Source organism: Trachemys scripta, chromosome 7 (assembly GCF_013100865.1).
Source record: "Trachemys scripta elegans isolate TJP31775 chromosome 7, CAS_Tse_1.0, whole genome shotgun sequence".
NCBI lineage: Eukaryota > Metazoa > Chordata > Testudines > Emydidae > Trachemys > Trachemys scripta.
Genome location: NC_048304.1, coordinates 117,602,458 through 117,628,506, shown reverse-complemented (window position 1 = coordinate 117,628,506; position 26,049 = coordinate 117,602,458). Strand labels below are relative to the sequence as shown.

Sequence of the window (26,049 nt, the reverse complement as noted above, 5' to 3'; positions counted from 1 at the left end):
AACCTATAATGCATTAAATTACATAGTGCAGAGTAATCATTACCCATTTTGTTGTAATGCTTTACACTTCCGTAGTACTCGTCACTGAAGAGTCTCAAAGGGCTTAAAATAACTGAAGGTAGGGGAGAGGGGAGTATGGTGAAGCTGCCGTAAAGAGGGACCTTACTCAGTCCCTTAGAGTCAGTCAGTAGTAGAGCTGGAAGTAAATTCAGGAGTTCCTAGTTCTGTGTTGAGTCTGCTAGACCATGTCTCTTCAGATTTTGAAATATTCTGAGTAGAAGAGGTATGGTTTCTCCTCTCTCAAAGAGAAACTGATAATATGGGAGAAATGGAAAAACCACCCTTAAATGGTCTTTCTGCAGATCAGTAATATTTCTGCATGTGTGCATTTCTTCGTTCTTTTTGGTCCTTCCCTCATAGCAATTGGCGGACAGCAGCAATCAATCTTTTTTCCCCTCTAAGCATCTGAAAATGTCCTTAACAGAGAATTTATTTTATAATAACCTATTTAGATTTCTGTTTATAGTAACATGCATTGAATTGAAATAATTTGTGGAATTTTTTCTGTGTTCTCCCAAGCAGTTTTTAAATTCAGTTTTGTACAAATTATCTTTGTGAAGCATGTAGTACCTGGTTTTCTAGCCACCCTAATGAAGTGGTTGGGAATTCTGTGCTTCAGCTGCTGCAAAACTAGGACCCCATGAAAGGTACATCTCCTGAAAAGGAGTGGAGCCTGCTAAGAAGACTGTAATGCTCTAATATTGACCAAATTCGCATTTAGTAAAACAGAACTGAAATAACTGGTACAAAGGTGGATGTCTAAAATCTGATTTCCCCCAAGGCAATCTGAATCTTTCATGAAGAAAGTTAAGAAAAATAATTTTGCAGGGGTTTTGTTAGGGTCGGCATCTTCCATTAGAAGAAAAATAAGCTGAGGCTTAACATGGCTTGCAAATCATGCTTAGCAAAAGTTGTATCAAAGAATCACAAAATTGGGAGTATAAATATCATTAAAAGACGTTTGCCGTGGAGAGGAGTTGGAGGTATCTTTACTTGTTTATTGCTAGCTTGCTGCTTTTCCTATCTAATACTTCTCTTCAGTTTGATGCGAAACTGACATGCTCATAAATATCTAATGCTGCTCTCCTTTGAGACATTCTGCCTGCACGTCGGCAGGGTCATGCCTAGAAGAATTGTTGAGGTATAGTTCTAATGACAAAAATACAACTGAATGTGAACCTAATCATTCTATAGTTGCTGTCCGTTTTACATACTCATGCCAAATCAAGTGGACACATGCTGTTTTTGGTTTGCCTATTGTTAGTGATCACGTCAGATGTTAGTCTGTCTGCAGTCTTACTCCCCCATTTTTGTCTTTAGAAGGGATATAAACCCTCATACTCCCAACACAAGTCAGACACTAATTGAGGGGAGTTGGGAAGAAATTTCTCTTGTGGACAAGTTGCTCCCCAATCCCACTTCAATTCTAGTATGAGTTTAGAGACTGTCTCAGTGAGCATGGTAAAAATGCTAAAATAGGTGTGCAAAGCATTAGGACCTTATTTTCAGAGGTTCTGAGCACCCACAACTGCAGTTTTAGTTGATGGGAGCTCTGCATGCTCAACATCTCTGAAAGTCAAGCCCCATAACTCCAGCCATTCATGCGATCTGCTGCTGAATTAATTTTTGGAATGGAAATGAAAGGGAGGAGGGAGGGAAGATAGTAATAAAAATGTGATGTTTAAGGTCTGTTATCAACCTGCTTGGATTGAAAAAAGTTTTAGCAGACTGGTGCAAATGCTATAAGAACCACTTATGGTTTGACACTTACTGCTGATGCAGTAGGCATATTGTGCAGGGCAGGCTCAGTACTAGTGTATGATGTATTGCAGCCACTAGTAAGCCTCTTTCATTAGGAGGAGAGAGATTAATGGAAAGGGATAGAAACAAAGATGAGATGTGGAGATGGTTTGAGAGGTGGTATTTATACTTTTGATAATTTAAAAATTATTTTCCAATGTACCTTATTTTCTGGAAAATACTACATCTCTACCCTGATATAACGCTGTCCTCGGGAGCCAAAAAATCTTACCACGTTACAAGTGAAACCGCGTTATATCGAACTTGCTTTGATCTGCCGGAGTGTGCAGTCTCCCCCCCACCCTCCCGGAGCACTGCTTTACCGTGTTATTTCCGAATTCATGTTATATCGGGTCACGTTATATCGGGATAGAGGTGTATATAATTCTGACCCTCTGACAGCAGCTGCTTTGAGGTTCCATTTTTTCCCAAATTGCTGGTGTGATTAGACATAGTACACTTTGTGTTTACAATCTTGTCATTGACATAGCCTACGTTTGTATTGCTAAACAGTTGGCAATGTATATCCTTTACTCTGCTACTTCATATTGCATAGTGCCTGATGACATAACTCAGGATTCAAGAAGCATGTCGGAGAGCAAAGAACAAGTGATGGATTTTTACGTTTTGTGTGATGTTTGCCTGTTGTTCATTTATAGACTAGATTGTTAAATGCTATTTCATTTCTGAGAAGTGTTGTTAGAATGTTTTGACTCATCCCTAGAATGTTTCACCCTGAAGATCTTTGTGAATATGGGCACAATGAAATGAGATGTTTCCTATATTTTATGTTATAAATGAAGTTAGGACATACTAACTTTGCATGTAGTTAACAATTTTAGTTATAATAGTAATAATTATAAACATGTGCCACCAGCTCAGCCACTGTTCCTTTCATTTCCCTAATTTTTGCTTTGTCTTCATCAGCAATAAATTAAACACTTTCCCATGCTCTTGGGCAAAATGCCAGAGATATCCATTGCAGACGTGCCCTCTGGTTCTTTGGGACTTTAGAAATATCTGCCCTGCAGATATTGAGCTTCTGCACTGAGTGTCTCCTGCCTTATTAAGACACTCATCAGAAAGTCTCTATAGAAACTATGCTGAATCAGAGATTACAGATGGGAAAGACCTATTAGATCATTCAGTCTATCCCCTTAATGATACAGGGAGGGGTCCTTATAATACACTTTGTCCAGTCTGTTTCAAAAGTTCAAGGCAATGGGACTTTCACCATGTCCCATGGGGAAACTATTCCCCAGCTAACAGATCTCACTGTTGGTTATACTTTCCCTGATGTTCAGCCTCCCTTTCCTTTGACTTAACTTCATCTCATTCCATTTAATCATGTTTTGTGTACCACTGTAATAGTTTGTAATAATAATGTAGTAAAATGACTACAACACTGCGTATAGTAAAAATACTGTAATTTTTGATAAGTTATTTTGGGAAAAACTGGAAAACTTCGGGTAAAAGCTGGACTTCCTGGTGAAAAGACCAGAATGGAGGAACATCTAAAAAATTGACTTGTTGATTGCTCAGTGTGTGTCTCTGTTGTGAAACTTATAGAAAAACATATGCATATTATGCTTCTATTGCATATTTCATCTAAGGATCTGAAAATAGAGTACTTTGTGAACATCAGCTAATACTTTCAGTGTCCTGGTGAAGGGTGTGGTAATTCCATTTTACAGATGGGAAACTTGAGCCTCAGAGAGGTTGTTTCTTGACTAAGCGCACACAGTGGAAGAATCAGAAATAGAACAAGATTCCGTACTCTCAGTCCTGTGCCCTAAACCCTAAATGACATATATTAATAACACTTTGTTTTGCATTTGTAGGAAATTTGTCCAGTCTAAGTCGTCTTGGCCTAAGGTACAATAGACTGTCGGCAATCCCCAAGTCTTTAGCAAAATGTAGTGAACTTGATGAACTGAATTTGGAGAACAACAACATTTCTACTTTACCAGAGGTGAGGGGCACAAGGTGTTCACTTGGGGGGAAAACGTAATAGATTTTTTTAGTTTTGTGAGCACATCAAAATATTGCAGATTGATTTTTACATGAGAAGCTTTAAGGAACGAGCCTGCCACATTGACATGTATATCTAACCAGTTAGACAGTAATTCAATTGACGAATCGTCAGGCAACAAGACACTAACTCATTTTATCCATTTTCTAAATGTTCTTATGACACAAACGACGAAGCCAGGGGCCCATCATTTTAGCTGGACGTGAGGTTCCTGTTCCAGATGCTAAGGGGGAAAGGAGACAGAAAACTAAGAGGGATCTCTCTGTCCACTTCCAATTGAAACAGGACTGTTCTGTTTTGATAAACAGGTGGACAAAAAGCCCCTATGTTTGTGATAGCTGCTTAATGTTAACATTTCCATAATAATGTAATGTAGGAGTTTGCAATTTACAACAATATTTCGCCACCAGTGCATCCCTCAGTTGGGTAGCACACCACCCACTAGCTACAAAAGGTAAAAATCTGCAGAATCCTGTGGTAGTTATGACTGTGCAGGGGCCAGCTGTCTTGCTTCCTGCCTCTGCTATTGCACTTGCTAGTCCTATGCTGTTCCCTCCTGCCTCAGCCAAGTCACAGGATACTCCACCCTCCTCAACCCTGTAGAACTTGTGAGAGTTTTAGGCTTCATGATAAAATGCACAGAGTTTATTCTGCTTTGTTTCAGTTAGCGATCGAAACATTGCTACTATTTTGTTCAGTCTACCTAACCTGTTCTCCGAAGAACTACATCTAAAATTATATTGCAAATATCATATAATTAAAATCTACCTAATGAGAAAAGAGAGAACATGTATGCAGGGGGAAAAAAGGAAAAAGATGTGAACATCAATTAGAGGACCATTGAAAGCACCCGAGTACAGTAATTGTATAAATAATTAATAATTGTCTGAATTATTAAATTCAGCAACAACTGACTGGAAACAAAAGATGATTAAATATTGAGGTAGGCTTGTGCTTTAAAAAAATGCGGTTGAGGGAAAGTTGCTCAGCTGCTTTTAAGAACAAAGCCGAATCACCCCACCCAGGCATGTAATGAAAGTAACTACAATGGTGATTACACATAGAAAAGCAAGCGACTGGAGAACTGATTGCTTATCCTAAAATAAGTTGACTCCTAATCAAAAACTCCCTTACCAAATAGTGCGACCTTACCTAAATGTGTTAGTCTAACAATAAGTTATATGTTGCGACAAAGAAGTAGCTCAGATGTTAATGTAGTAGTGTAATCCATTTAAAATTAAGCATTCTTGGCTGCAATAAAAAGAAAATTCATTTGCAAAGAAATTGCTGAAATGCAAAATGAGCCTAGAGCTCATGATGCAATGCCTAATAAATATTGTATCTTAAAAGGATAAGTTGGGAAAGGCAGCAGTCCCACAGCTTCCATAAATATTGAGTGCATTGTTTTCTTTAGACTGTGTGTAACTAAACTCTGCATCTTCCCCTCCAAAGCATTTTAATTGTTAGTTACTTGTGAGCTGTTAGAAAAATTATATGCACCAGCTAATACACATATTATTATCAATGTTTATGTATAGTCCCAGACTTAAAAAACAGCCTCTGCAAATTCCAAGGTCAGTTTAAAACAATAAGGTGTTAGGCAACCCCAAAGTACTATTGCAAAGTGCAGAACCAAAAATTGCAACTAAATAATAAAATCACTAAAGGCAGGATTTCCTCTTAAAAGATTGTGCTAAATAACAATGAGATTTTAATACGACTAATATCTCTGCAACTTCGTTTTATTGTTTACAGTTAGGAAAAAAAATTGCTGCACTGATTTTTCTGAGATAAAACTTTTTTTTTCTTGTGTTCAAATACCTGCAAATTTGTTGAGCCATGACACGAAGCAGAGCAAGTTGCAATTTGATGGTTTATTATATAAGGAATGTGAAGCGGCCCTTAATTTAAAAAAAAAAAAAAAAAAAAAACTTTCATTCCCGAAACAACACTATAAAAATTTTATTGTAATTGTAATATTAAAACTGTAACTCGGGAAAAGTAAAGATATTTGAGGTTGATTGAAAGTTTTGAGAGCTTGCTGCTATTCAGTCTGTGATTGTAGATACTTTAATATTTCTGGTATGTAACATCGTGCATGAGTCTTTAATCCCTGCAGTACCTAAACAAATAGGGCTGAATTAAGGTTGGCATTGTAATGAGCGAAAGATGAAATTTCAGCATTAATTTGGCACTCATTATTTATTTCTATGGTGCCAATAGAGTGTCTGGGTGCTTTATTGACAGGTACAAACCTGAGATTCCTGCCTAAAGGACCTTATAGTCTAAATTTTAAATGTTGGTACTTTTTATATACTGGCACCATGTATGTGTGGGAAGAGAGGAATACAGTTCTCTCCTAGTGATTGTGGATGAGAATGTATGGATGAGAGAGCTTTTTCTGAAGTTAAGACTCGTTTATATATTGCAACTCTTACTTATCTTGTTGGGTGCCCTGGGGGGAAGCTAGTTTTTATTGAGACCCAATACAGTGAAAGAATATATGTTCAAATAAATTTAAATGCACAGCTCAAGGTTCTCTTCCCCCCCCCTCCCCCTTTCTAGGGTCTTTTATCGAGTCTTGTGAACCTGACTAGTTTAACATTGGCCAGGAACTGCTTCCAGTCATATCCAGTGGGTGGCCCATCACAGTTCTCCACAATCTACTCTCTCAACATGGAACACAACCGCATCAGCAAAATCCCGTTTGGAATTTTCTCTAGAGCTAAAGTGTTAAGTAAGCTGAACATGAAGGTGAGCCACAGCAACGCTCCACTGTTTGTAACATCCACAGCAGATTCTGTGAACTGTAACAAATTTAATGATACAAAGAATAAACTTGTAGCATATGAAAGGGATACTTTGTCACCTTACTCAGATATCACAGACACACATCCTTTACCTGTGTTACTGATCCATTTCATTTTTCACTATTTAGTCTGTTAGCTCTTTCACATTGCCTTCACATTTGGACAGTGAAATTCAGTGAAGCTGTTTGTACTTTGCATGTCCAGGAATCTGAATGGTTGAATTGCAAACACCGGAGGGGAATATTTTGTTTTAAAACAATTTTATTTCAATTAAAAACAGAATCATGGAAAGAAATATCTATTGCCTTTTTAAAGCTTATTTTTGCAAAATCTAAAATCGAGACCTTGTTATTACTATTACTTTTGCATTGAGGTAGCCCAGAGACCACAGTAAGAACTCATGTCCCATTGTGTTAAATATTGTATATTTTTAAAGAGACGCTTTACATCCCCTAAAGATCACAATATAAGCATATGATCACAGATTACAGGTGGAGAAAATAGCCATGAGGGATAATAGTGTAACAGTGGGTTTAGTTTAATATGTAACAGAATACACATTCAGAGATTTTCAATCTCTTTTGAAACTCGACAGATAGCCCCTCCCATGTCTTGATATAATTACATTATAGAAAATGTATTTATCAATAAATGATAATTATTAATTACTAATTGTGACAGCACCTACGATGTACAAGGCACTTTCAAGCTATATAAGATAGTCTCTTCCCTGAAAAGCTTGTATTCTGAAATACAAAAATAGATTCATAGATACCGAGGCCAGAAGGGACCATTGTGATTATCTAGTCTGAGCTCATGTTTAACAGAGGTCAATAGAATTTCCCCAAAATAATTTATAGAGCAGATCTTTTAGAAAAACACCCAATCTTGTTTTAAAAATAGTCACTGATGGAGAATCCACCACAACCCTTGGTAAATTATTTTAATGGTTAATTACTTACACTGTTAAAAATTTATGCTTTATTTCCAGTCTGAACCAGATGAAGAGGGCGCAACATAAAAGTAAAGTGGCTGGTGCATGTTTTAGTCATTTCAAGGGGGTTAAAATTTTTATTTTATTGTAAAAACTTATGTTTAACTGTTGTCCAATACATCTATTATTAGATGACTGAATTTTTGTTGTCCTCACAACAGAAATTAGTCCGGGGAAGGATTTGAATGGTGAGAGGATAGTGTCTGGCACATTATTTGGAAAGAGTTTTTCAGGTGTAAGGGCAATGTGGAAAAATCAGACAAACGAGGCAACATCTTCCTTTTTGTAATCTAGATGGGTCCTTAAATTAGAAAAAAAAATTCTCTAAAGGTACCAATCACTCTTTAATGTCACACATGTACCAGTAGTCTGAACAGCCTGATTTCTTAGAATTTACTGTGTCCACTCTAGACCAAATTATATTACTAGCACTGTAAATAGTGAGTGTGTCTGACTTCATTCCAGTTTTTTTTACTACATAAGCAATTTGGATGTATTTGCTATTTTAAAAACTACCCCGATGTCAGCAAACATGGAGCCTGTGGGCACTGCTGGCTGATATCTGTTCCAACTGCCTGTCATAGGCCAGATCCTGAAATAATGTCTGACACTTAAGTTGTTTTGTCATGGTACTTGACCTTTTATTAGGGTTTTTTTGTTTGCCTTACACCCTCCATATTTTTAGGATTGCAGAATTGTTGCTAGGTTCTTTACATGATGTGGTGTTTGTTGTGTTTTTTTTTTATTCATGTCTTAAGTGTTCACATCCTATCCAACAGTACGCAATGTTGAAAAGCGTCAGAAGTCAAAATTAACTATTGAGACCTTGGAAATTTCATGAGTTATTGCCTTTGTAATATGTTGTTTCCATTTCAGTCCATCACATTGGTAATACAAATCCAGCTCCACATGTCTAGATTGGGTAGTGTTCATTACATTTTGGGAATGCATTTTAAAGATTCAACCATTTAGCGAAGTTTTTTTCTATTGGTTTATATGAGAACCAATCAAATTTTTGATTTATCTAAATGTTTCATCTTATTTAATCTCCAAGCTACCTTGCTGTTTTTAATGCCAAAGCCTACATATTTTCTTTGTTAAATTGCAGGACAATCAGCTAACCTCGCTCCCCTTGGACTTTGGGACTTGGACCAGCATGGTGGAACTGAATTTAGCCACTAATCAGCTCACAAAAATTCCTGAGGATGTGTCTGGGCTAGTTTCCCTTGAGGTGAGAGAAACACAGTGAACGTCTGACTAAGCAAATCCTCAGAAATGAACTTAAAAAAAAGTATGTCCCCATAATAAGTGTGCTAACCGAACATATGAGGGTTTCATAAGTTTGACTTTCATTAATAGCTTTTTAAATGTTTCGTTCCTTAAGCCTGTGTGCCTATTTCATTTATTAATCTATAGACAACCCCACATCACAAAATGTACAGTGCAGAAAATAAAATGAATTAAAACTGGGCTGAACACCCAGAGGGACCAGCATACAAAGTGGGCCAAAATATTCCAACAAAAGAATGACAAAGTGGACTGAGTTCAGTTAGAAAGCATTGGACTGGGCCTCGAAACCAGCCACCAAGTGATTAAAGAGAAGGTTCTATAGATAGACTCCAAGAACCAAGTTGGCCTATTAAACAGATTTTGTTGTTAGAGAGAGTGCCAATAGGAAAGGGCATATTTATGTTGTAAAATTAGGTAATTTTACAACTAAGTAGAAACACTAGGGAATTAAACAGAAAGAACTGCTTATGCAATGTTCATGCAAAAGTGAAAGTTCTTACAGCAATTTTAACTCAGCCACATTGCACATAGGTAATTGTGGACTGGTCACGGGGGTACCACGCTGAGATTGCTCAATTAGGGCAAACTGCAAAGAGTGGAGCAGACAATCCCCAAAACTGGTGGTTATTCTAATACTTAGATTCACCAAGCCAGCAACAAAACAGCTTCCACAATACCTTACTGGTTACCCAGAAGCCAAAAACACAGATCCCATAAAGCAACCCAGCTTTGGACTTCTTCCCAGACAGGCAAGTCAGATATGAAGAGGATTACTGAAAATCTTGTTGTTCATATAAAAAGTTCTACCAATCCCAAAGGATCAGACACATTACCCTCCAGGTCACTGAATATTTCAGATCTTACCGAAATACATGCTTACAGCCAATTCTTATTAAATAATCTAAAGCTTATTAAAAAAGAAGAGTGTATTCGTTAAAAGATCATTATACATACATACAGACTAAGAGTTTTTAGATCAGTTTCATAGTAGATATGGTGAACTTTAGAGTTGCAAAGAGTTCTTTCAGAATTAGTCCATAGTTTTAGTCCAATGTCCAATATCAGGGTGATCCAGATGGGATTGGAGACCTCAGTTTTGTGACTCAAACTTCTTCCCCTGATGAAGCTTAAGCACATCTTAGATGAAAGGATCAGGTTCCAAGAGCCCTTTAAACAGTTCCCAGGCAGCCTCTTGACACCATGCAGTACTTGGGTGAACAGTTGGCAATTATCCTATCTTTGAAGTAAACCACCTATTTCCTAACCATCAACGATAATTAGCTACCTGGATTAACATAAGGCAATGCCTATCTCCCTTTATTTACAGGTAATTTGCTACATACTTCAAAGAGAAATTGACAGTGATATCAGTACATTCACAGTTCATTTAAATGTTAACATTTTCTTTTGATCTCTGAATTAACAGAATTCAGCAATACACAGGAACTGTTTGGTTACATGGCTAACACCTAACAAGATATAAGCAAACACTTACAATTAGAACAGGAGTACTTAGCATTACCTCTAATTCTCTAACCGTACAGGTTTGCATTTCAAACTCTAGTCTATTTAACATGAAATGGCCCTAATTACCATTTACCATATCCTTTAATATGTCTCTAAAGGTTGAATCTGGGTCAGTTAGCCGGCTAATTGTGTAACCCTTTCTGGCCCTGTGTCACAGTAATATTTTCTGTTCGGTTTTTCTTTTAGATATGTAGTTTAATAAGTTACTATTCATATTGTTTAGTATGTGCTTTAAAATACACAGGATATGCAACAAAACCACATTATTATTGACATGCTAACCTTAACTTTGGCATTTCCTGACTTTAACTGTGCAACCCTAACCTGGTTAAGTTTCTCAGACCTGAAGAGTTCTGTGTAAGCTTGAAAGCTTGTCTCTCTCACCAACAGAAGTTGGTCCAATAAAAGACATTACCTCCCTCACCTTGTCTCTCTAATATCCAGGACCGACACAGCTCCAACAATTCTGCATACAACCCTAACGATGCATTGTTGTAGAATTTTGCATTAACTGTTGAACTACTCACTTTTGTGTGTATGTTTTAATATCGCAAAACAATAACATGGTAGGATTGGAAAGGAGAAATATCTAGCAATTCTAGCATAGTGCTAGGATCAATTCCCAGACCCTATTGGGGTTAGCTGGAAGATCTTAACTATCCAAAGCCAGCCGGACACCCCTCCAGAGCTTAGTGATGTCACTAAGGGTATGTCTACACTGCAGCAGGGCGCGCGCCTCCCAGTCTAGTTGGGCAGACTTGTGCCAGCGGGTCTTGAGGTAGCACGTTAAAAGTAGCAGTGTGGAAGTTGTGGCTTGGATGTCAGCTTGGGCTCTCGAGCCTGCCCAGTCCCCCAGGTCTGAGATTGGGTCACTTGCCCGAGTCTCCACAGGAGCTGCAGCATCCACATTGCTCTTTTTAATGTGCACTAGCTGGAGCCCCATTAGCACGAATCTGTCAGTCTGTCTACCTGGGTTGGGAGGCTCGCTGCCAGCTGCAATGTAGACATAGCCTTTAGAGGAGGGGTGAGCAAACCTTTTGGCCTGAGGGCCACATCTGGGTATAGAAATTGTATGGCGGGCCATGAATGCTCATGAAATTGTGGGAGGGGGTGAGGGCTCTGGCTGGGGGTGCGGGCTCTGGGCCGGGGCTGGGGCTGGGGATGAGGGCTTTGGGGTGTAGGAGGGTGCTCTGGACTGGGACCGAGGGGTTCTGAGGGTGGGAGGGGGATCAGGGCTGGGGCAGGGGGTTAGGGCGCGGGGGGGGGGGGGGGGGGCTCAGGGGTGCAGGCTCCAGCTGGCGCTTACCTCAAGGAACTCCTGGAAGTAGCAACATGTCCCCCCTCCGGCTCCTACGCAGAGGCATGGCCAGGCAGCTCTGCGTGCTGTCCCATCCTCAGGCGCTGCTCCTGCAGCTCCCATTGGCCGTGGTTCCTGGCCGAGAGGCTCCCATTGGCCGTGTTCCTGGCCAATGGGAGCTGCAGGGGCGGCATTTGGGGCAGGGACATTGTGTGGAGCAGAGCCCCGTGGCTGCCCCTATGTGTAGGAGCTGGAGGGGGCACATGCCGCTGCTTGTGGGAGCTGCGCGGAGTGGCCCCCGACCCTGCTCCCCAGCTGCAGTACCGGAACGGGGCAAGCCCCAGACCCTGCTCCCCAGTGGGAGCTCAAGGGTCGGATTAAAACAGCTGGCAGGCCGGATGCAGCCCATGGACTGTAGTTTGCCCACCCCTGCTTTAGAGCATGGATTATCAGGATCTAAGCACCTGCAGCTCTGTTGATTTAACAGGGATTTGTGGGTACTCAGCACCACTAAAAATGCAGCCCTTCACATTTGTGCCTCATCTTGCCCATTACCTACCTCACTGAGGTGTTGAGAGTTGCTTGTAAGCAACTTTGAGCTGCTCTGGAGAAAGGTGATATATTACTGCAAACTATTCTTGAATGAATTACTTGGCTTCATAGATGAGCATAAGAACATAAGCATGGTACTTTACAGCAGAGGAAAGACATTTTTTCTACTTGGAGGAGTTTATAATCTGAGGTCTTGTCTACATGGAGACACTCAAGAAAGTTAATCAAAATAATTTTTAAGTGGATTAGTTAAAGTGGAGAAAATGCCTGTGTGGATACACTTATTCAGAATTAAAGTGGGCTTAATTTGATGTACTTTGGAAGTGAATTAATCTAAATTGAATTAATGACACTTGAATTCTCAATAAGAATGCCCACACAGGGATTTAATGCAGTTTAACTAATCCTCTTTAAATTCACACCTTCAGTTAATTTGGATTAATTTCCCTGCATGTCCCCCTGTAAGCAAGCCCTAATTTAAAATGTAACTGAAAGCACCAGAAGAATTAAAAAAGGGGACTGATGAGGGAGGTCATTATAGGAGACCAATGCATGTGTGTAGAGTAGCCAAATATTTTGTTATTAGTCCCTTCCCAAAACCAACTTCTTGAAGGTGGTATAAAAAGTAAGAGGAAGTGGGGAAGTTTGGCAGATTGGGTCAGAGATGGATTGTCAAGCATAAGGGACAGCAAGGCAGATGGCACTGAGGCGGGCATGTGAAAGAATACAAATGATAGGGAAGTTATGTAGTAGGAAGTTGTGTGTCTGTTTTTCTTGAGTCATTGGGTTAAAATGGGCTCTTAGCTCTTTGTTTCTCCACTGTTTGTTTATTTTAAAAATGTATAAATTTTTTAAATAGTCCTATTAATCTGAAATCTGTTGTTCTGAATTTAAACTTCACTTCTGTTAAGCTCCATTTTGTAATGTGGTGTTAGTTTTGATTACTGAGTTAAGTTTAACTTTATCCTTCAGTTTCACGGGAGTTTTACAAAACTTGTTAAACAGTATTTTGCATTCTATGGAATGCTACTTAATTCTGAAGTCTAAAGGGATTCTATTTTAGTTGGCACTTGCTTGCTGCATTACTTAAAATTTTCTCTGTTTTTTCTTCAGGTTCTTATCTTGTCAAATAATCTTCTGAAGAAACTTCCCCATGGCATTGGAAACCTACGGAAAATAAGAGAGTTGGATTTAGAGGAGAACAAACTGGAATCCTTGCCAAATGAAATCGCTTACCTTAAGGATCTGCAGGTAAAACAATGATGAGAGGAGATAAACATACCAAGCTTTTACTTTCAACAGGCTAATTTGTATCTTTCCCACTCAAATTAATGGTATCTGCCTCTTTAAGGAAAGTTAACGGAAGGCATTTACTATTAGCGAACAGTATAAAGAATCAGGATTCTTGAGTTTTATTCCGGGTTCTGCCATTGATTCCCTGGTTGACCTTGAGAAAATAATTTGATTCTTCTTCAAGTGTTGGTCCTTATTTGTGTTCCACAGGTGGGTATACACGTGTGCCATGCCCCTGAGTCCAGCAGTTTTTCCAAGCAGCATCCATTGACCCACAGTGTGGGTCCCACATGTGCGCAGTATCTCCCCTCGTGCTCCTGACCAAGGGTTTAAGGGGTGGTGCAGGTTGATGCCACGTGGCCTGAGTTGAAATCCTGTCCTGCTTCACTCTTCTTAGTCTCTAAAAGAGTGTGTGTGTATATGTTTGTTATAAATAGTTACCCTGTAGTTTAGAAATCTTAGTTGTATATACAGGATAGCATAAGAAAATTACCCAATCTTCTCCCCCCTCTAGTCGAAGGGAAACTCTCTTTATCTCAGGGACTATGTCCAGGGTCCTGGACTTCAAGAACTGAGTTTCCTGCCCTTGCTCCTTTTCCATCATCAACAAGGATCAGTGGTGTCTCTCTTGTCTGGGTGAGGTGCTTATCTTGGTGAAGTGCAGCATCTGTAAGTCCTTCCCACCCCAGAACCAGGGAGGCCCAAGAACTCAGGCTGAGGAAGCATCTGATGGAAGAGGCTATGAGGTCCTGATCTGAGCTTGGCCTGGGATATCCCCCTATACATCAGCCTCAGTTGTCCAGCAGTTCACCTCTGAACATGAACAATGGAGCGGAGCCACTGGCACTGAAGCCCAACAACACAGGGCTGCCCGTGACAGTAAGAAACACTCTCATGGGCATAACGGCAGTTCCTCGCAGTGGACTGCCTACAAGAAGCATATTTGCTCCCCAAGCCATGCCAGGTGGGTGAGATGTCATGTACAGATCCCACAGAATTGTCACTGAGGGCCCCTCGGCTGGAGGGTAAGGCGAAGAAGAAGGATCCAGTAGTGACTACAGTATCAGGGACAAAGATAGGCCAATTGTATCCACGAGAACCAGTCCAGATGTACCATTGGTTCTGCTTTGGCAATACGGAGACCGGCCAGCTCCAGCAGTGAAACCAGGTCCCTCTGGTGTCTTGATGGGAACCCTGTGGATTCCAGGCTATATGGACGCTTTTCTGACACTGAATGAGGTCTTTCTCCACTACCTGCAGTCTCTACTTCTATCATACAGGTGCCTCCCAGTACCAGCAATATCACTGTTTCCAACAGCACTGTCCTCAGGCTCAGAGGAGCCAGAGGAAATAGTCCCACTGATATCTCCGACACAGCGCAGCAGTCCTATCCTCCTCCCCAAAGAATGCCTGATATAATTTCCTGTGGGCCCACCATGACTAAGATCCCTCCTTCTGGCCATACTGAGCACCCTTATAGCAGACATTGGCACTGTTGCAGGAGTGCTGCCACTCGTCGCCTTCTCGTTAGCTGGTTCCGTCAGTGTACGAGGAGGAAGACACTGAGCCAGTAATGCCGGTTCCGACCGGAGCTTCCTCGTCATTGGATGACATGTTCATCCCTTTTGCCACCCTCTCTGCCAGGTGACCATTGACAATATGAAGATCTTCTCTAAAGGGTGCCTATTGACTTGTAAATCCCATTGGAGGAGGTCCAGGACCCCCAGCACCATCTCCTGGACATCTTACAGCCCTAGGGGCCATCCAGGGTGGCCCTTTTCATAAACGAGGCATACTACAACTGGCCAGAACGGTTTGGCACATACCTGCATTGTGCGCCCCCACCCGGAAGCAAGCAAAGAGATGCTATTTTGTGCTTCCCAAAGGGTCTGATTTCCTTTTTACACACCCTTCCCCTAATTCACTAGTTGTGCAAGTGACTGTGGAAGGGGCTCAGCAGCACCCTCAGACATCCACCCTGCCATAGAAAGTGTCAAAGAGGCTGGATCTCCTGGGCAGCAAGGCCTTCTCCTCCGCAGGCCTTCAGTTTCACATAGCCAATTACCAGGCATTGTTGGCTAAATATAACTTTAATACCTACACCACACTGGCGGAGTTCAAAGACAAACCCCCTGGGGAAGATCAGGCCCAGTTGCATTTCTTGATGGATGAGGGGAGACTGATGGCAAAGGTGGCTTTCCAGGTCACGGTGGATGCTACAGGGCTGGTCATGCATAGAAACTCTGGGCTCCAATCACCGGGCTTCCCAGGGGACGTCCAAAATACTATTCAAGACCTCCCTTTTGCTGAAGCCAATCTTCTCAGTGAAAAGGCAGACGAGTCTTTGCGTTCCTCAATGACTCGAGATCCACCCTGAGATCTCTGGGATCTGTGCTCAAGTCCCCACGAGAATACATTCGAAACAGCCCTTCAGACCCTGGCCGCCTTCTTCCTATCTTTCTTACTACCATCATCCACCTGAATCCCCTTGCAAGTGACTGAGATCCCGGAGAGGCTGTTTCCTGGCTCCAACCACTACTACATCGTCCATGTACTCCCAAATGCAAGCCAAAGGCTACTTTGGATATCCAGATCAAGACTCGCACACCACCACTGTTGACGCCTACTTCACCACCCATCATCTTTGGAGGCTGCCTTACCTTCTTCACCCACTTTTGGAGCAAGGTCACTATGGACAGTTGATTTCTGGAGATTATCCATCATGGATACTCCATAGATTTCCTTTCCTTTCCTCCTCACAAACCTCCCACCTGGCCACCCCTGGGGGACCCCTCCCACCCATTGATTCATCAACAAGAGCCAGACTTCCTACTCCACTGGCGAGTAATACCGATCATCCCACCTCAATAGCGAGGAAGAGGGTTCTGCTCTCCATATTTTCTCATCCCCAAGAAAGGTGGAGGGTGGAGGTCCATCCTGGACCTTCAACAGCTCAATATTTTCATCAGGAAGCTGAAATGCACAATGATTACACTGGCATCAATGATCACCTTCCTCCAGGAGGGGGTGTAGTTCACACCTGTTGACATGAAGGATGCATATTTCCATGTGGACATTCACCTATTACATAGGAAATTCTTACGATTCAGGATTACACAGCAACAATACCAGTTTGGCCTCTTGTGATAGCTTATGGGGTCTTTGTGAACGTGTTCACAGTACTAGCAGCCTAGATGCAACACCAAGGAACTTTGGTATTCCCATACTTGCACAGTTAGCTTCTGGTGGGACATTCCTGACAAGAAGTTGTCTTCACAATCGATTGCCTTCAATGTCTCCTTGCCTCCCTAGGTGTCTGAATAAATGAAGACAGGTCCATTTTGTTACCTACACAGACAATACATTTAATAGGAGCAAGGCTGGACTCTGTCTCGGCAGGAGCTTTCCTTCCAGTGGACAGATTTTACACGATGAGCGGCCTAATCATGCACATCACCCCCAAATCCCACACTATGCTGTGTTGGTGCCTCTACTTCCTGGGCCAAATGGCTGCATGCAACTATGTGACACCTTTTGCCCAGCTCCACTCAACCTACCTGCTGACCAAGGACCACATCAACTCCAGAGCTATTGTTCCCTCAGGAGTTCTCGCCTCTCTTGCTTGGTGGTCCAACCCGACTCAGACCATGGTGGAGACCCCCTGCAATCCTCCCATACTGAGGGCCACCATTGTGATGGATGCCTCCCTTACAGGATGGGGTGCTCACCTGGCCTACCATGCAGCCCAGGGTATATGGTCGCCATGGGAAGCCAGGCTGCCTTGAGACTTGCTGGAACTGAGAGCAGTCTGCAGAGCCTGCAAGGCCTTCTTTCCCCTCACATGCTTCCTCCACGTGCAAATCCTGTTGGACAATATCTTATCTATCTAATTAACAAACAGTGAGGAGTGAGATCTTGTCTCCTCTGCCTGGAGGCCGTCAGACTGTGGATCTGGTATATCAGAAATCAGGTTTCCTTACAGGCCGTATATCTCCCAGGCGCTCAGAACTCTGTAACGGACAGACTAAGCAGAATCATTGAATATCAGGGTTGGAAGGGACCTCAGGAGGTCATCTACTCCAACCCCCTGCTCAAAGCAGGACCAATCCCCAGACAGATTTTTGCCCCAGATCCCTAAATGGCCCCCTCAAGGATTGAACTCACAACCTTGAGTTTAGCTATCCCTTTGAGCAAACCATTGAGCCATCCCTTCCCCCCATGTAGACCATGAATGGGAAATACACCACACAGTTTTGACCATCATCTTTGCACAGTTGGGTAATCCCCTATGGGACCTCTTTGCATCCCAGATTAACAGAAAGCATCTCATGTACAGTTCCAGAGGGGCCCATCAGCAGCGACTCTGAGTGACATTCTGCTGCTCCCAGGGGCGACCTCCAATAAATTTTTCCCCCTATTCTCCTCATACCGCAAGTTCTTCAGAAGATTCACTGAGACGCAGCCACCGTCATCCTTCTAGCACTCTGTTGACCCAAACAGTTCTGGTTCACGGATCTCCTAAAGCCGTCCATACACCCACCCATCAGGATCTGCTCATTAGCAGAACAGGCTCAGGCACCCCCAATCCACGCTCACGCCACTTCACGGCCCAGTGTTTGGATGGGCATCAGACATGGAACACTCATGCTCTGCCTCGGTCCAGGAGATCCTTAACCGAAGCAGGAAAGAATCAACCAGAATGTGCTACTGGGTTAAATGGCGCCACTTCTCTGCTTGGGCATTCAGGTTATCCTCAACTATCTCCTCGCCCTGCAAACATCAGGTTTAGCCCTTAGCTCACTGCGTGCACACCTAGCAGCGATTAGCGTTTTCCTTCCCCCAGTAGAGGGATGCTATATCTTCACGCACCCGACGACAGTGCGGTTTATGAAAGGCTTGATCAGAACCTTCTCACCAGTCATCAAACCCACACCCCAGGTTTGATCATGACAGGATGAGGTTAAGGTCAGCTCTCACAGGGCTGCTCTTCGAACCTATGGCAGCCTGTGCCATGACCCACCTCTGCATGGAAGTGGCATTCTTGGTAGCCATCACTTTGGCCAGAAGGATCAGTAAGCTAGGGGCCATGATGGCAGACCCTCCCTACACAATATTCCACAAGAAGGTGGTCTCCCTCTGGCTACACCCCAAATTCCTCCCCAAAATTGTGTCCCAATTCCATATCAGCCAATCAATTCACTTACCTATATTTTTCCAAAACCTCATCTCCTGAGGACAAGAAACTATACTCCCTTGATATCAGACGTGCCCTGGCGTTCTACCTGCAAAGAACCAAGCCCACTAGAAAATTGACTTTGTCACCGTAGTAGAAATATTAAGGGGCAAGCCATATCCTCACAGAGAATTTCTAAGTGGGGATGCATGCTAAAATGCTATAAGATAGCAAAACTTCCCCCTCTCGGGAGTGTTACAGCTCGCTCCACATGACTGCAATCAGCCTCCATGGCATTCTTATCTGGCATCCCATTGTGGGACATTTACAAAGCTGTGACTTGGCAATCTGGCCGCACATTTACGGCACACTATTCCCCAACTCGAGACAACCATGGATGTGGCAGTAGGAAGGACCATCTTACAAACAGCTCTGCTGCCAGCCTCCTTGCACCCACTTCCACGTTGATCACTGCTTGCAAGTCACTCATGTGTGGAATACACATGGGGAGCTGCACAGGAAAAAGACGAGGTTACTTACTGTAACTGGAGGTTCTTCAAGATGTGTGGTCCCTATCTGTATTCCACTACCCGCCCTCCATCTCCTCTGCTTTGGACTTGATTACATTGCAGTAACAAGAGGAAATAGAGTGGCATTGACCCTTCATACCCTAGGTCAGGAGCACGAGTGGAGATATTGTGTGTGTGCAGATCAACAGACACTGCTTGGAAAAACTTCCAGACTCAGGTACATGTGTGCCTATGTGTGGAATACAGATAGGGACCACACATCTCAAAGAACCTCCAGTTACAGTTAGTAACTTCTCTTCTCTGCCCCAATTTGACCATGTATAAAATGAATAAAATAATAGACTTTGCAGAATTGTCCTGAGGTTTCAGTAAAGCTTGTGAAGTGCCTTTTATATCCTTGGTTAAAAGTGCATGTTGTTTATTAAGTTTAATAATATTTAAGAGAGAATTTGAATGCCATAGAGAACTAGAGATTTCCCTCCTTATGCTAGAAATACAATCTGTCAATTCAATAGCTACATTTTCTGATGTTACTCAACTGTTTGAAGGCACTGTTAGTAATTTTAAGAATTCATTTCTCCACCAGAAATTGGTCTTGACTAATAATCAGTTGACCACCCTTCCAAGAGGAATTGGTCACCTCATCAATCTAACACATCTTGGGCTAGGAGAGAATCTTCTCACACACCTTCCTGAAGAAATTGGTAAGGTGCTATTTCTGATAAATATAAATATACGGTATGGTTAAACAATAACCTCCAAATACCTCTGGGAGACACAAAATGATAGGAATTTATTGTATTCAGAAACAGGCCACAAAATTCAAGGAGAAACTTTTATTGTGAGGAGGTATGCAACCCTGCTTGAAATTTCTGCCAGCACTACAATATTACATGCTTTCTCTGTTTTCGTGAGAGAAATACCTTAGCTTTTTCTGATTAATTACCTTGTGTGTGAAGAACTTGTAGAGGGAAACTGACTTGGATTAAGTAGTTTCCTTCTCTATCAAACTCTTCACTGACTGTACTAAAGAGAAATTTATAGGATTGTGCAATGCCAGTCAGTGTTAGTCAACTTTCCTTTCCAACCATTTCCTTGTAAAGACTCAGTAGGAAAGGAATCAGACTAATCCTATGACTTTTCTTTCTGGCCATGCTGCAGAAGTAAAATTTTGTGTGAGGGAAGGGGCTGCAGAGGGAATCTAGGAGAGGCACTTTCCTTCTACAAATCTTGCTATTTGCATATCATCACACTGCTGCTTGCCTTGCTGAGACAAGAGAAGGGGAGAAGGAAATACAGGGAAAGGAGAGGAAAGAGAATAAAAAAACAGACCTAAACACCATGAAAACAAGTGAGAAATACAGTGCCACACAGCTAGAGAAGAGGGAAACAGAGATGCTTCAGCTGTCTCAGCACCTCCAGTGAAACACCATCACAGCCAGTGCAAATCTTGCACATGTGTTGGAGTCAGAAGGGCCAAATCTCAGCTAAATCTGGCCCTATGCATTCTAGATCATAAATTAGTCGCGCTCAGGTGCCTTATGCTCTAATCTATAGAGTTAAAATAAATTACTATGTTTAAAGCACTCTAGTGAAGTGTAGAGACTGGTTATTAAAGTTTTCAAATTTGATTGCCTCATGTAGAATCATCAGATAGTGCTCAAGTTCTGCCCAACTCTGCCCTTTCTGCTTTGCAGTCTCTCACCCTGGCTCCCCAATCTTCCTCCGATTCTACATGTGGTTCCTCGCTTGTACTCTGAACCTTTCGCATACTCTCCCAGTCCACCAGTGGTCCTGAAACCTTTCCTTCCTCAACACGCTCTTTAACCCTCTAATACTCCTGTTACCCTCTCTGCTTCTCCTCTAGGTCGTTGATGTTTCACCAAGAGGTGAGTGTTGTAAGGCAACAGGAGTATTCAGTAGAGATTTACATATTCTCATTACTGACTCTGCGACTGTGAACTGTTACATGATAGAAAAAATTCTGCTAATCATAACTACAGTAATACAAATAATAGTAAAAGAATTCTAACAATACCTACTTCCAATTAGCATTGAAACTCTTATCAGTATTTTGCGGTATGTGTCCAAGTACATCATTTTCCACACGTCACTTGCTCCCTTAAAGAATTACTCTGTGTAAACCTGTCTTTGCTCAGTTAATGCTCCCGCCAATGTCCCCAATTCAACATGACTTGGAAGCTTTGACAAACCAATAGTGCAATACTATCCTGCCATAATGAACTTTTTTTTTAACCATTTTCATTAATTGAAAGTGGAGCGGGCCCTCAGAACAGGAGCAGTGCTTATGGTATACCTGATCTGTAGGAGCAGCAGAGAGTCCTGTGGCACCTTATAGACTAACAGAGGTATAGGAGCATGCACTTTCGTGGGTGAATACCCACTTCTGCATCCGAAGAAGTGGGTATTCACCCATGAAAGCTCATGCTCCTATACGTCTGTTAGTCTGTAAGGTGCCACAGGACTCTTTGCTGCTTTTATAGATCCAGACTAACACAGCTACCCCTTTGATACATGATCTGTAGGGAATACAATCTATATATAGGGATATACAGTTATCTAGTTTGGCTGTTTGGCGTTCAAGATAGGTAAGCATTGGCAAGAAAGAGAATGTTACTCTGCTGTCTACACATCATATTGGTTGATTTATGTAGCAATCACACTTTGAGTGGAAACCTTGCAGTGACCATCACTACAGAGAATTGAGCTGAATGACTCTTACTTAGACACCTGTGGGCAAGGGGGTTGGTATGCTTAAAAATAGAAGTGGACATGGGTTGTTTCCCTGGTAGAGAATTTCCAATTGAATTTCCCTTGTGAGTTTGAAAGCTTCTACTCACATGTTATAAGCCATGTGAAACAAAAGGGATATTTACTTTTATATTTATGAATGTTTTATTTTAACCAGGTACACTGGAGAATCTGGAAGAACTGTATTTGAATGACAACCCCAATCTGCACAGCCTTCCCTTTGAGCTGGCGCTCTGCAGCAAACTGTCAATAATGAGTATTGAGAACTGCCCTCTCAGCCACCTTCCACCTCAGATCGTTGCTGGGGGACCCTCGTTCATCATTCAGTTCCTAAAAATGCAGGGACCATATCGTGCCATGGTCTGATGTAAATTGGATTGTCCCATACACTGTACAAAATACAAACTGCATTAATGTTGTCATTATATATAATATAATATAATATATACATATATTATATTATATATAAAAATATATAAATAATATAAAAAGGCAAATTTAAGACTGCATTATGTGTTTCTGCTAATAGAGGAATCATAGCCATTTAGATTTTTTTTATTCTGTAAAAATGCTTGTGTAAGTTTTCTTTGCTGAATTTGGTGGATGTTTGTCTGAGTAATCTGGAAATGCCAGTTCACTTAAAGCAATTGCCAGCGAATTCAAAAGTTGTTAAATTTAAGGGACAAGAGTAGTTTTTACTTAGATCTACTTTCAGTTAGCAAAAAATGCGCAATCTTTTATGGTGAACTTTTCTTTTCTGTTTTCCTCTCTCTCCTGTGTGTCAAAACCTGGTAGGGTCACACATCCTGAAGTTGGTGGGATTTTCTTTAATTTATTTTGAGATTTGAAACAAGCGGTGTTTTTATATTGTTTACAGTCAGAGTAAATCACTGGATTTTGTTTTGTTTTGATTTGCTCTGTTTTAATCAATCTAGAATTTATATGCTTCTGTTGAAGAATTTTTATCAGCTGGTTTGTATACTAAAAATACTTACTCATCAAAACAACTGGTAGGTGGAAAAGATGCAGTCAAAAAAGCTTGAATTCTTGTAAGTCTTGCTTCCCTGAGTTATCAGTTGTGGGCATAACATATCTGAACTGAGCCTTTTGTTGTTGGTCTTTTCTAGCACAAGTAACCTTTTCAGATTGGTAAAAATATTGAATAGTCTCAGTGAAGAGCAGTTTTTGTTTTGTGAAGTTACAGATTCATAAGGTCTAACAGTATAGTTGAATGGCAAGGAAATAATATATATATTATCTTTTTTTTGTTATAGTGTTGGGTCATAAACGACAACAGGCAATTTTAAGGATTCCTCATAGTCCTTGTACAATAAATGAATGTCTTACTTTTAAACACTGCAATATATGTAAGTTTTAAGGTTGGTTAACAACGTACTATGGTTTTATATCTTGACTTGCCTTGTACCTCCTTCCATTATGGAACTTCTCTGTCCAAGCACAATTGCTTCACACTGTGCTGTTTTGCTGCTGAACTAAATGCACTTTTCCCCACAGCTGGGGCACTTGCTTCAAAATATTCAGTTCAGTGCCACATCTATTTTTTTTAATCTCATCCTGTCAATTTCAGTATTAAAGAACGTTCTGGTAAAAAGAGGCACCTTTTCATTTGTGCACAGATGTTGATAGCTCAGTAGAAATACTGTAAGTGGTTCACATGCGATTTTATTTGAATTTGCGTGGCTGCTTAGAAAGCTAAAGATGCTGCAGTGAAAGAGATACTGTCACTCCACTTGCATTGCCAGTTTAAGATGACCTTTTCTTTAAGAAGATGGAAACTCTAAAGGCAGTTACATTTCAGATGTTGGCTAAACTGTCCAATTTATACTCATTATAATGGAATTGCTGCTGGATTATTGTGCTTTAGAGATGACTGTATCTTTTAACAAAATTAAATCAATTGATGTCAGAAAAAATCTATTTCACATGCAGAAGTTTGGGGGAGTATAATTTTTGGCTTTTAGACAAGCTTAATTTTATGTACTGCCTTTGGTCTAGTTTTTCCAGCATTAACAGTAACTTGCATTCTGTTTTGTCTGATGTTTTTTCATTAACAAGGAACAACTTTTAAATGGAAGGCAGGTGGAGATATAAAACCGTAGAGGGCTCAAACGTGCTGTAAAACTATTGTAGATGTCACTGGATTTTACCAAGTAATGTCCGTTCCCTTCCCTTATTTTTTACATCTACTGTAGCTTTTCAGTTTAGATTTTAGTTTATAAAAGAAACTAGTTATTACAGCTCTGCCTGGAGATAATCTTTTTCATCAGTAAAGTGTTAAAATATGAATGCTGAAATGTGTAGCTTTGAAGACTGTAATCTAACTTCTGAATTTACTGCTGAAACCTACTTCTTGCTCCCTCAGTTCACTTGGGAAAACAGTTTTTGATTAATACGATTCCTTAAAACAAAGGTGGCTGCCCCTGTGTCTCAAAGCATATCAGTTGTGTTCCCCATTTGCACCCCAATCCCATTTTTGATGAGAGAATTTGCCCTTTAACTTATAAGACAACTCATGTCTCAATCTGTTACAATAGAGCAAGATTTTAGGTGTGTATTACAGTAGGAAACTAGCCCAAGAGGAGTCATTTTAGATGCTTCTTAAAAGTTTCAAATAGGGCATCTAATAGCAGGCTGCCTCCTCCTGAAACGTTTCCATTGCCACTGTTAGACAGTCAGGTATAGGTGCTGTTGGGCTGCATTTACGGAATTAAGATTGTTTAGTATGTAAATATTTTAATCTGGTTTATTCATCTTGTTGAGGTACATGGTTAATGACTGTACAATTGGAGCTGACCCCCTCTTCCAAAAACTTGGTTGGATGAGAAGTTGGTTTACCAAAAATACTTTTTACACTCTTTAAAAAAAAAAAAAAAAAAGTCTCCATTACACTTGTAAGAGTAAAGTAATGAATTAAAACATAGCTGTGTTCACAACAGGATATTTTTCAATGTATCCTTGTGCTAAAATAGTAACTTCAATGCCAAATACTCCTGAGTCTTGTTTGGGAATTTAATTTTGTACTTTTTGAAGTGAATCCTTCTTGCAGTGTCTAGAGGGAGTGTGAGTAAAACAACGTGAGATATTAAGTTCTGGTGCAAAGAATTCAAAGACGTTTCCTTATGAAATGAGTTATTTAATTTTGGTGTTAAATGGGTGAGTATCACTGCTTGGAATAAGCTTTAATGTATAAATGTTATTAGTCCCTCAGCTATTTATCTAACACCTTGATCATTCATAACAATTCTATAACCTGACAACTTTTTTTAATTTTCCAGGATGTTGCATTTTGCATCTGTTAACTAAGTACAGTTTTTAGGTTGTCTCTAATGCCCAATGCCATTCAGTGGGATTTGTGTTCATTTGTATATATGTTTAAGAATTTTGGATCATGCGGATTAAATTAAAAATGAGAAGAAATAACTCAGTCCAGACAAATATATGGTATTGAAGCATGAGCAAGATGGAGTAAAAAAGTTCTGTGGGTACTTTTTAAGACTAGGATGGTCAAAGGGGGGTGAGCCAGATTTCTGTTAAAACGTTTGTCCCTTGCGATACTGTTCTGGGTAGTGCTATCTCTGAAATAAATAAGAAGAGATTATAAAAAGTGTGACAATCTTTAGAAATCTGGGTGCAAATCAAATCATGACCTCTGTTGCCTGCCTATGCAAGTATCAGCACTTGTATTTATAGGACACTATCATGAACTATGCCTTGATTAACACAAGCAAAATACCATGCTACAGAGTATAGTATTATGGTACTCTGATAAGTATAAAACTGATCATAAGGGTTGTCTTTCTTAAAACACTGATTAAATGTAAAGGAAGAATAACTGGCAATATGACTTTTAGTTTTGAAACAAATTATATTGTGTTTAAATTGACTAAATAGAAATTTG

The 26,049-nt window shown here is 40.8% G+C and overlaps 1 protein-coding gene across 3 annotated transcripts in view; it reads left to right on the top strand.

Moving 5' to 3' along the window:
* The window catches only part of SHOC2 (SHOC2 leucine rich repeat scaffold protein), a 98,464-nt gene extending 73,437 nt beyond the window's left edge, over window positions 1–25,027 (top strand). For all 3 annotated transcript variants that reach the window (XM_034776141.1, XM_034776142.1, XM_034776143.1), the window contains exons 4-9: window positions 3,702–3,832; window positions 6,458–6,646; window positions 8,805–8,927; window positions 13,476–13,613; window positions 19,945–20,062; window positions 22,288–25,027. In XM_034776141.1, coding sequence (XP_034632032.1) covers window positions 3,702–3,832; window positions 6,458–6,646; window positions 8,805–8,927; window positions 13,476–13,613; window positions 19,945–20,062; window positions 22,288–22,496 — 908 coding nt within the window. In that variant the 3' untranslated portion in view covers window positions 22,497–25,027. The remainder of the gene's footprint in view (window positions 1–3,701; window positions 3,833–6,457; window positions 6,647–8,804; window positions 8,928–13,475; window positions 13,614–19,944; window positions 20,063–22,287) is intronic.
* The last annotated feature ends 1,022 nt before the right edge of the window (window positions 25,028–26,049 follow it).